General features: G+C 38.8%; 1 protein-coding gene across 5 annotated transcripts in view; it reads right to left on the bottom strand.

Moving 5' to 3' along the window:
- Positions 1 to 12,317, bottom strand: part of MYO5A (myosin VA) — a 188,133-nt gene that overhangs the window by 36,377 nt on the left and 139,439 nt on the right. For 4 of the 5 annotated variants that reach the window (XM_049613641.1, XM_049613640.1, XM_049613639.1 and 1 more), the window contains exons 24-25: positions 10,930 to 11,078; positions 6,183 to 6,296 (exon numbers count right to left, since the gene is read on the bottom strand). In XM_049613641.1, the coding sequence (XP_049469598.1) occupies positions 6,183 to 6,296; positions 10,930 to 11,078 (263 nt within the window). The remainder of the gene's footprint in view (positions 1 to 6,182; positions 6,297 to 10,929; positions 11,079 to 12,317) is intronic. The other variant, XM_049613638.1, reaches the window with a different exon arrangement.

Below are 12,317 nucleotides of genomic sequence, written 5' to 3' on the forward strand. Positions count from 1 at the left end.
GCTGTTAAAAAAAAAAGAAATAGATATACATGAGTGGATAAATATGTCCTAGATAAAAGTATTAAGTGAAATATACAAGGTGTAGGGGTATTTATATTATCTTATTTTCATTACAAAAACAAACAAACAAATAAATGCATGTGACTCTTAAATATATCTAACACATGGCATACAAAAATCTAAAAGGTCATCAATGGTTATCTCGGAGAATGGGAGGTGCTACGGGAAAGTTTCATTTTCTACTTTACACATTTCTTTTCTTCTCTTTTTTTAATGTTTATTCATTTTTGAGACAGAGAAAGAGAGTGAGCAGGGGAGGAGTAGAGAGAGAAGGAGACACAAAATCCAAAGCAGGCTCTAGGCCCTGAGCTGTCAGCAGAGAGCCCAACATGGGGCTCGAACTCACAAACCATTTGATCATGACCTGAGCTGAAGTCGGAGGCTTAACTGACTGAGCCACCCAGGCGCCCTGACTACTTTACACATTTCTATATTAGAATTGTTTATAATGAGCATGACATGTTTTTCTATTTAGGAAAAATGATTTGTGAAAAGGTGATACCATAAATATATTGAGACCAGACAGAGAAAAGCGAAAAACTAAAACATGTATAGCTCTTAGTAAAGTGAAATATAACTGAGTAGCATTTGAAAAGTACATCAATTGGTTCTAAAACAGAATCATAGTGAGAACTACTATGTGTAAATAAAGATACACTAACTAAAGGTGAGCAAAGGGAAAGAATTACCAACCACTACCACGGAAGTTCTGAGCATGACATGGGTGCTTTACCTTGTTTACTTCAGGTTTGAATTTTTAGTGAGGTAAGAAGAGAAAGAATTGTGTCATTGGATTTAATGGAGAGGATAAAGAGTCTCTTTTTGTTAGAGAAAACAGTAACAATAACTTAATTACATGGTCAAAGTGTAATTCTTAACTGATTAGTAAATCTTATATTTCAAATTGTCAATTAAAACAATTTTTTTTCTGATGTAAAAGCAAAATAAGCTTATGAAGAAAGCTTAGGAAATAAGTACAAAGAAGAAAAACAAAGCCATAATCACATACCCAGAGAAAACCTACAATTTCTGTCCAGTCTTTTTTCTATAGATTTAAGTAATTGGAATATTTTCATTCTAATTTTGTATTGTCTTTTAAATTTAGCATTGTATCACAAATGTTTTCCAAATATAGAATATGATACTTGAAACCATAATTTTTAAAAGCTATACTGACATGTGTACCATCATTTGATTATCTATTACCTTACTGATGGGCATTGAAGTTGTTTCTAATCGTTTGCTATTGAAATATACTAAAATAAATATCCTAGTACATAAATATCCAAATATTAATGTTTTAAAGTCTGCTAACTTGGTTGGACCAGCTTACACTTCCATCAAGCAACCAACACCTTGCCTGGTACAATGATAGTTAGGATTTAAAAAAAAAAAAAAAAAAGGCTCAATTGATAGACCAAAAGTGGTATGTAACTATAGTTTTAATTTATATTTCTTCACCTTTTGATGAGGTTGAATCATTTTTATATTCATTAGTTATCTTCAGTCTTTTGTGAATTGTCAGTAGTGTCGAATTCAGTGTTATTCCAGTTGTAAAAAAAACATCTAAGAAGAATTAATTAAACTAAGAAGTGGGGCATTTATATGTACTATCAAGGTCATTTACCCACAAACTAGTTAGGCCTGGATTTTTGCTTACTGTCCACTCTTGCAATGTTAATGTTGAACAGTAAGAAAAAGTTTAGGTATATGGTATTCACCATAAAGTTTGTCCTGACTTAGCAGAACAGATATAACATCCTGCCTGAACACGAAATTATTATACACTTTCATTCATATAAAAACTCATTTCTATACATCCCATAAACACTTGTATATTAGCTTATTTACAATGTAAACATTCCATTCATGTGTTTTTAATGTTTGTTCATCTATTAATGATGTATGTGTACCTGAAAATCTTAATTATTTAATCTTTTTTTACACTGTAATAAAAGACTTTACCTCACAATGAGTATAATATTTCACTCATTGTACTCAAAATGTCATCATTTGGGAATCATTCCTTTCAGCCTTGAATGGGCATTTTCACTTAAAAGGAATCTTCTTGGGGCGCCTGGGTGGCTCAGTCGGTTGGGCATTCGACTTCAGCTCAGGTCATGATCTCATAGTTCATGGGTTCAAGCTCCACGTCGGGCTCTGTACTGACGGCTCAGAGCCTGGAGCCTGTTTCAGATTCTGTGTCTTCCTCTCTCTCTGCCCCTCCCCTACTCATGTGTGCTCTCTCTCTTTTTCTCTCTCCAAAATAAACATTAAAAAAATAAATAAGAAAGTAAAAGGGATCTTCTTATTAAAATGGGATGGGGTAATTCTTCAGATATTAGCAAATACTACATAAAGGATTAGTTGATTGCTAGATAAAAGCAAAATTCTATAGATAGGAATATTAAAATAGGAAATGAAAGAACACAAAACTGCTTGAGGCATAATGACTGGTAATTACTTAGGAGTGCTCCGCATGGTGTCCATTCTTAGCCCTAATGACATATCTAGTCAAAGAGATACCATTTGTCTTCTCTACACCACATGAGCAAAAAGGAAGAATGGGCCATCTGGCTCAGAGGTTTCTGGGGTTTTGCTTTGCTTTCCTTCCTCAGAAAGGACTTTGTCAACCAGGGCTTTTCTGAGAGAGTGAAGCTTTGAAACTGACCTAAAAAATAACAGTCTCTCATCTGAGGAAAATGAGGAAGACAAGAGAACTTATTCATAAAATTACCACCGTAGGTCTGCAGTCATTCTGGAATTATTGCTAACAACAGCTGAGAAAGTTATGGTGACCTTTTCCCTGGGTTTGACATGTGTGAGGAAGCTCAAGGGCAGAAGCAGAACTGGGGTTATTTGTCAATGGCTACCAAGAAAGGAGAAGCCAAGTTTCCAAGAGAATGCAACACCTGACAATGAAGATGCACATGTGGGAGGGCTGCACAGAAGTGGAGCTGAGGTGGGCTCTCCAGAGGGAAACAGCAGTGGAGGTGACAGCCTGACTCGTGAACAACAAATCACAGGTTTGGCAAAGACAGAAAGACATTAATTCTTTTTTTTTTTTTTTTAATTAAAAAAATTTTTTTTTAATGTTTATTTATTTTTGACAGAGAGAGAGAGAGACAGAGCATGAGTGGGGGAGGAGCAGAGAGAGAGGGAGACACAGAATCTGAAACAGGCTCCAGGCTCTGAACTGTCAGCACAGAGTCTGACGCGGGGCTCAAACTCACGGACAGTGAGGTCATGACCTCAGCTGAAGTCGGATGCTCAACCAACTGAGCCACCCAGGCACCCCTAGATTTCTATCCTTCTGATCCTGACCATACCTCATCAAAATTGTAGGATATTCACTGGAAGCCTGTTTATAAGAACAAAAACATGGATTTATTGAACACTTACTAGGTACCAAACACCATTGCAAGTGCTTTCTAAGAATTACCTCAATTATCAACTTACTATAAAGTAACATAATAATAATAGCATATCAATTCACAGATGAGGAAACTGAGGCACAGAGAGACTGAGGCTAAAGTTATGGACTCAGTTCCAGGAAGGAGAGTTATTGTAGTCGGTCCAATGTTCAAGATAGCCTTTCTAACCAGAGCTGGCTACATTTCAAATGCACGTACTTAGTCACAGGGAACAAGATGACTAGTTCAGTGAAAAGTCGTTCCTATTAGTGAGAGAAGATTTCCAGGTGCACGACCTACTGCTAATGGTCAGTGCATGTGAAGGACAATATACAATGCTCCAGATCTGTCTGTGATTTCTGGAGCACAATTCATACTTCATTATTCAAAAGAGATGAGCAAAGTACTAAATCCCACTCTAAAATAACTGTTTTTTAAATTTATTTTTACTTTTTGAGAGAGACAGAGAGAGAAAGAGAGAGAGACAGAGAGAGAGAGAGAGAGCACATGCACTCAAGTAGGGAAAGAGAAGAAGGAGAGGGTGGGTTCTGTGCTCAGCTCACTATCATGAGGTCATGACATGAGCAGTAATCAAGAATCAGATGCTTAACTGACTGAGACATCCAGATGCCCATAAAATAACTCTTATTTGGGAAAAGATTCAGCAGAATATAGGTGAGAATTAGAAACAAAAAGGTTACCCCTCCCCTCAAATCTGGAAGAATTTGGACAAAACTTGAAAAGAGTAGAAAAATTAGGTAAAGCGCAGAAGAGTTTTTGAGATTAAAAACATAATGTCCTCAAGAAAAACTATCAATAAGATGCCTCTTGGCCCTGAGTTTAATACAAAATAATCTGCAGCAAAAACACCCTTTTCTGTCATGGCTTTCCCCTCCCTTGCAGGAGCTGCTCAAGTGGTATTGCACTGAAGCCAACAGTTTGTAAACATACTTCCCTCATACTGCTGGGAATGAGTACTCCCATTAAGACCAACTGCATGCAATCCTAAAACCTTCATATCCACTAGAGGCTCAGAGGCTGTAATTTTGAAATCTTTGTGGCAGTCTCCAAAGATAGCTACCAATGATTTCTCCCAACACAAATGTCTTTTCTCCTATCAAGAGATGAAGTCTAGGGCATCTGGGTGGCTCAATCGGTTAAGCGTCCAACTCTTGATTTCAGCTCAGGTCATGATCCCAGGGTCACGGGGATCCGTGCTGAGCATGGAGGCTGCTTAAAATTCTCTCTCTCTCCCCCTGTGCCGCACCCCCACCTCCCACCATCAAGCTCTATTAAAAAAAAAAATGTTTAAAAAAATAAAAAGAGATGAAGTCTATTCTCCTTCTCCTGAGTCTGGGCTGGTCTTGTAATTTGCTATGACCATACAGTGTGGCAGAATTGACACGATGTTGGTTCTGGGCCTGGCCCTAAGAGTCCCGGCATCTTTTGCTCTTACATCCTTAGAACCTATTTGTCATGTTGCTGAATAAAGAAACCACATGGAAAAGCCCAAGGAAGAAAACCTCGGCATCTGAGCTAATGCTGGGAGGTGCTCTAACCGACACCATGTGGAGCAGAAGAACCACCGAATCAATATTCAAAGAGTTTTGAACAATAATAAATTGCTGTTGTTTGAAGCCACCAAAGTTTGGGATGGCTTGTTACATGGCAACGAATAACTGGAACCACCTCTATTCTGCTACACAGTGGCCAGACTGCTGTTATCAATGGTCCCCAGACTAATGTTAGCTATAGACAGAAATGGCACTGGGGAACTGCAGTGTAAAGTCCCCGGATGGGAGGAAGTAAAGAATGGAGCTCCTAACAGACCAGCCTCAGTTTGAATGCCAGATCTGCCACTTATAAGCTGTGACCTTTGATCAGTTAACTTAGGCTTCTTGTATGTATGATTCCAACTATACGACATATTTCCTTAAAATGAACACAATTAGATGGCAGAAAATTTCATTCCTGAGTAAAACCAAGACAAAAAGGGAAAGAATCATTCAATTTTCTTTGGCTGTTCTGCCAGAAGCAGTCTATTTCTGACTTGGCCATTTTCTCAGAATGTGACATAAAAATAGAAGAGCTGTGCCTGAATTATCCATTAGCGAAACTAATATCACATCTGAAAAGAAGATCTGAGAATTAGTTTGGCAAAAATCTAATGTAAAGTCACCATACTCTTGGAGTTACGGTAATGTGCCATTTTGGTTTCATACCCCATAACACAAAACAGTAAGGCAGATTTATAAGCCATTTTTCTTGCATTTTTGTGGAAAAAAATTATTTTGGTAAAAACTGTCATCAAACAGAGGTAGCAGATTTGCTAAACTCTTGGACATTGGTTATTTATAATATTCAAGGACAAAACAATTGACCTCAGTCTGAAATAAATTCATGACAGGCTATGTTTTTTTGTAATAGGGTATGTTAAGATGTAGAAGGGAACTGTAAAAGAAAAAAATCTGGTCATCAAAATTACATGAAAAGTTAAGATGTCTATTGACAAAAAAATATATGTAGTAAGTAAGCAAGTACATATAGGAAAATATAAGTAATAATTTATAAGCTAATTAAGTACCCATTAGTCACTTATGAGTATAGTTTGAAACGATTGTTACATTTAAGGGCAAATGGGGTCTGCCCCACAATGGAAATGTTCTCTGTTAATGATAGCATGGTCACATCCTAGTGTCTAAAATGTACCTCTGTCCTCAATGGCATATCTTCAGTTTCTGCAATTTCAGAGCTAAAGGTGTATTCAGACTCATTGCTGCTATGAGTGGAGTCTGTTCTCTTGTGTCCAGGCTTAGGCACATTCTGCAAGGCAAATAAACCAAGAATAATTAACACAACATAATTAAAAAGTTAAGTCATACTTAAGACAGCATCCACCTTAACTTGGTTCTAATCCCCACTCACTGACTTGCTGTTCTCATGCCCGAATACGATGTTCCATGTTGTCCTTACCAAACCTTTACAAAAGGGTCATTTTCTGGACTCTTCAAAGAAAGAAAAAGATGCACCATCAGGGCATGACAAGAACACAAAACCAAATACTCAAATGAAAATCATCTGTGATTATTAGCAGAGTCCCCTTTGGGTTTTTAAAGTTGTGAGTAGCCAGTCACACTGGGTGAAGTGTAGGTATAACACCTCAGTACCCAAACACTGACTTCAGTGTTGCAATTACATAAACCTTGGTAAAAAGCTCATGAAATATGTTTAATGAAAGCATAATCATTTTCCTGCACTGTATTTGAGCATAAGTGGAAAAAAAGAGAGGGGTTCTACATAGGTGACTATAAATTCTGTCATTTTTGTGCATGGAGTTGATTTTCTGGAGTCAGCAGTGGGAAGTGTGAGCAGTACAGGAGAGGTAAGAAAGCTGTTCCAAGAATCCTCTGAAGTCCTGAAGTTACTGATTCAGGGAGTCCAAGTGACATTTCTATGACATGTGGTACCTATGAGATTAGCATTCAGAAAGCTGATGGAAAACAAAAGTTAAGCAATTACAGTCTGTTCCTTCGTGTAGGAGAAAGGGTTAGAGAATGACTTCAAGAAAGAAGGAATAAAAAGGCTGGGTTTTGTGCCCCTCACTCCTGGGGTGTCCACCCCCCCCCCCAACCTCAGAAGAGGTGAAAATGTCCAGAAAAACCTCTGGAAACTTTTCATCTGTCCAATTTCCTTTACTCCTTCCCCCAGCTGCAGGAAGAGCCAGAAGCCACAAAGAGCTTCTTTGCCTCTCTCTCTCTCTCCCATAACCAAGCTTATAGAGAACAGACCCAACTGCATGACTAAAGGAAAGCCAGCATCCAGGGGCAGTTGAAAGTCTCCAGGCCACCGCAACCGGTACTCTGGTGCATAAGGAAGATCCAAGAACACCAGAACTTCTGAAACTAGCTAGCAGCTAGGGTCCACCCTAAAGGGGACAATCACTCCACATAAAGTCAAAGGCACTCAGATTTACTTTCTGTTTACATACACCGGCAACCTTAAAGTTCCTAGCCCCAGCCAACAGGTGTATGGGACGCTGTTTATTAATTGGTTGTGTCATTAAGAAAAACAGGTCCAGGGGCGCCTGGGTGGCTCAGTCGGTTGAGCGTCCGACATCGGCTCAGGTCATGATCTCATGGTCCGTGAGTTCGAGCCCCGCGTCGGGCTCTGTGCTGACATCTCAGAGCCTGGAGCCTGCTTCAGATTCTGTGTCTCCCTCTCTCTCTGCCCCTCCCCCACTCATACTCTGTCTCTCTGTCAAAAATAAATAAACATTTAAAAAAAAAAACCAACAAAAACTCAGGTCCATATAAATACGGAGACAAAGGGTTTTAATAAGCTTATTTAAAGATGAGTTAGACCCCTATTTTTCCTCATGTATGTATTACCAAACAACAAATAGCTTAAGGTATGAATAGAAGCAATGCTATGTCTGTGATTTAACGTAACTTTTGTATACAGGACAGTGGTTAAATGCTCTGCGTCTATAGGAGAGAGCTGGGTAGGAATTCCAGGTCTGCCATTTTCTGTCCCTTACTTCTCCAGGCCTCACCTTCATTATCAGAAAAAGGTAGATAATAATATTATCTACCTAAGAGGGTTTATGTGAGGATTAAATAAGATAGCGCAAGTAAAGAGCATGGTTTTTGGCACGTAACAAGGATTCAATTAATGTTAACTGATGTTGCCATAATTGTTAGGACTCTGAAGTAATGCAACAACTCCCTCACGCATTGCCTTTTGTTCCCCAAGTTTTTAGTCCATATGCTATTCAATTACAAGGACAAACATACTACTTGATCATCAAGTGCTCCTTCAAGATCTGCATCTCATGCCTCCTCTTATCTGTCATTTCTCCAATAATTCCTTCTTTTCTTGGACCTGTCTTACTCCCTTCGTCAAGATTAACGACCCCACTGTTGACACGCAGGACTCCCTCCTTACTTGGAATGAATTTATCTTTAAACACTTCACAAGCCTGTATTCCATTGCCTCATTATCCTTTCACTGTCTGCTTGAATTTCCTTGGCCCTGGATTTAGTATTTTCTTCCTTCTGCTCTACAACTGAATGTTCCTGGAGAAAAATCCGACAACACTTCTTGGTACCAGGGCCAACAAATCTAGTAATCACTGGTAATCAGTGCCATCAACTTTGGCCCATGTATCACAGGTTACCAGAAGCGCTGAAGCAGTCTATCAGTTCCCCCTCCCTAAAGTTTCCTGCCATCCATTTGAGGAGTCTATTTACCATAAATGCTTCCTAAGCATTATGGCAGTGAGAGCTGCATCTGCAGAACAGTGTCAATGATAGATTAGTCGAGTACCCATCTGTTAGTTGCGAAGTCCCTACCTAAACATTAAAATAAGATATTGCTATTATTTATTTATTCCTAAATTATAAAGTCCATTTTTTAATTCTCTGCAATTCTTGGCAAATATTTTCTACCAAGACTGCAATCTTCACTGTGTCTGGAGCTAGGAAAGGGGACCTAATGAAGAGCTGAGTAGGAAGCAAGTAGACTCTCATCTTCCTTCCTCTGCTATTTTCCTTTTCCCTCCTTCTGACCATTTTGTTACCCAAAAGGAAGGACAATGAGTCATCGGCATACAAAAGAGAGGGTTATAAGCTGAGAAATAAGAAATTAAGCAGCTAAACTGTCCCTGGAACTTGATTACATCTTCCTTTTTCCACAGCACTTCTGGGAATAGAATGGGTAGCAGGCAGAGACTTGCTCAGCAGGAAGGAATAGCCCTGCTAAGTTGCTGGAGGATGGCCATTACTGGAGGGTCTTTTTTTAGACATTTCCAGGAATGTGCTCAGAAAGTGATGTACACGTGGCACATGCTTGTCTCATTTTATTTTCTGAGGTTCACAAGACATGCAGTATTAAAGAATCCCAGAAATTCTGAGGGAGAAAAAATTTGTTTATCTTTCTTTCAACAGAGATAAATGTGGTTCTCACATTTATTTGACCTCAATCATTTCTTTTCCCAATGCCACTTCTTAACATCTCAAGTAACTAGTGTCTTCAGAAGCACCTCATGGGACACAAAGCTTAGTGCTAACCAAAGCATAAATTAACCATAAACGCTGGCACAGTTATCTAGAAAATAGGATAAAAATACACCCAAGAATGGAATTCTGGGGAACATGATATTCAAAGACAGAGGAAAAGGACTCTAGGGAAAGCTAAAGATGGGAGAATGTAAAGGAGGAAGATTGCAGCAGGGAGAGCATGGAAGACAAGATTTAATGAGGCTTCTTTTGATTTGTCAATGATAAGGATAATGGTGACCTACTCTTATAGTTTCTCTTTGCCACGTTCAAATCAGGATAGAGTAGCAAGGTTTGAAATAACTGTCCAACTGGCATTCAAATTAGCTTTTTAACCTCTTTGAGACTAGATTTTCTCATCTTCAAGGTGATACATTTATTTCATTTTTTTTTGTATGTTACATAATCTCCTTTATTTTCCCTTTTTAAATGTCATATTTAAAAAACATTGTCAAAGGGTACAGATAAAGGCAAAATTTGAAGCAAACATTCTCTGCCACAGATATCTGATTACCTTGTTTTTTATAAGACATATTTCAGAGCATTTCTAGCCATGGGTACCATCAGGTTACCTTCAAGGCTGGCACCTACAGGGAACAAGAGAGCTAGGGAACTCTTTGTTTCCTGACAGCAAGATAAGTAGAAGTAAGAGGCTGTGTGAAACTATTAAAAGTATAAAAGATACATTGGTAGATACAGAAGAGTTCTTGAAATAGATGAAATAATTTGTTACAAATAGAGGCTGAACTTTCCTTTTGCAGGAATATATCTTTGAAACTGTAGGGGCGCCTGGGTGGCGCAGTCGGTTAAGCGTCCGACTTCAGCCAGGTCACGATCTCGCGGTCCGTGAGTTCGAGCCCCGCGTCAGGCTCTGGGCTGATGGCTCGGAGCCTGGAGCCTGTTTCCGATTCTGTGTCTCCCTCTCTCTCTGCCCCTCCCCCGTTCATGCTCTGTCTCTCTCTGTCCCAAAAATAAATAAAAAACGTTGAAAAAAATTAAAAAAAAAAGAAACTGTAACAAAAACTAGTGAAGGAAATACTCAATTATATAAATATTTGCTTTATATGCAAATTTTACATGAAGTCATCCAATACATAAAATGAAGTCCAGCTATATGACTTTATACTAACCTACAGTCCAGTCTTTAAAATGTTTGACTTTGCAAAGTATTTATGAATAAAGTTATATGATTTGTGGGATCTTCTCTACAACAACTCAATCCACTGGATAGGGTGGGAAGGAGGGATAGAGTCGGGGTAGAAGTGTGTCGGCCATTTTGGAATTGGGTAATAAGTACATGAAGTACACGGGGATTCATTCCACTATTCTATCTGCCTTTATAAGTTGCCATAAAAAATCAAGTGTTTTCATTAAAAAAAAAAATCAAGTGTTTTACTCACTACCATCAGAGTCATCTCTTCCTTGAGGTCATCATATCGTTCTTCTAAGCGACTGAACTCATTCAGAAGGTTCTGATATCTCAGCCTTTCATCATTAAGATCGAGTTCCAGTTGTTTCGTTTCTTCTACTAACTTCTTCTCCATAGTCTCTGAAAGAAAGAAGAGAGAAAAGCATAATAAAGATGGCTCTACAAAAGTCAAGAGTACAAACATTTACACTGACTCCCAGCTTCTCTGCAAAGAATTTTTTTTTTACCACCATGATCTATGAAGAGTATCTTATTGAATGTAGGGAAAGAGAAAATACCATGACAAAAAAATGAAATTGTTTGTTAATAACAACAATCATCTACTGAGTTCTTCCATATACTATGGATTCAATGCCACTAGTTCATTCACTGGTTATGGCACATCCTTGATAAACTTCTACTAGTCATTGTCTAGTAACTAAAGTACTGTATTTTTTTATTCCAATATTCTGTTTCAGGCTATCACAAAATTCTTTTGTCCAAATTAGTGTACTCTGTCAAAGAGTCAGAGATAGTTCTCAGATCTCTGAGGGAGTGGCAAACTCTCAAGGAACACAGCTATCCTTTGCTACAGTCAACTCTCTGCTCACCTCAGTCCCCAGGCTGAGATCTTACGTTTTCCAGCATGCTGAACCGCCCCCAGTCCTATTACTCTCCCAATTCTAACCAGATAAGATCCCCATGTCTGGTCATGTGTGTTGTTACTTCTCCTGTGTGCTGTGGGGGGCACCCTGAACTTTCCGTTTACCACCCCATTCTGCTCGCTCTGTTGCCAGCAGCTTGCATTTGCCTGGGATGTCATCTGGAGACTGGAGACGAGCCCCTGACTATAAATAAAGCAAAGTAAAAAAGCCACAGATCTCAGCTGTATGTTTTAACTCAGTGAGTCAACCAGTCACATTTATAAATGTATTAAACTTCCTAATATTTATATGGCCCACTTTATCCTCATGCTTTGTGACTAGACCTTAATCTGCCCTGCTTGCTTCGATAGCTTCACCATTTCTTTCCCCATCAGCTCTATCATAAGGGCAAGGGCCGCAAGTGCCTTGTTTCCACTGCTTCCCTGGTGCCCACTACAGTGCTTCCCTAAGGTAGGGCTCTACTAATGTGTAAATGAATGAGTGAAAGAATCTCTTCTCCCTATGACATTCTATAAATTGTCTTGTTCTTACCAGTTTGCAGAAGCTGCCTGAGGCTACCAAGAAATTTTCCCTAGGCAAATCCAATGTTATTTCTTTGTTCTTCTCATCCAATTTCAAGTAACATTTTACAATTTCCCAGAAGTATTCTCATCATTCTGGATCTTTCCATTACATTCTGCATCCTAGCAGCCTTCTTTCCATGTCTTCAGTGACT

The sequence above is a fragment of the Panthera uncia genome (assembly GCF_023721935.1).
Source record: "Panthera uncia isolate 11264 chromosome B3 unlocalized genomic scaffold, Puncia_PCG_1.0 HiC_scaffold_1, whole genome shotgun sequence".
In the NCBI taxonomy this organism is placed as follows: domain Eukaryota; kingdom Metazoa; phylum Chordata; class Mammalia; order Carnivora; family Felidae; genus Panthera; species Panthera uncia.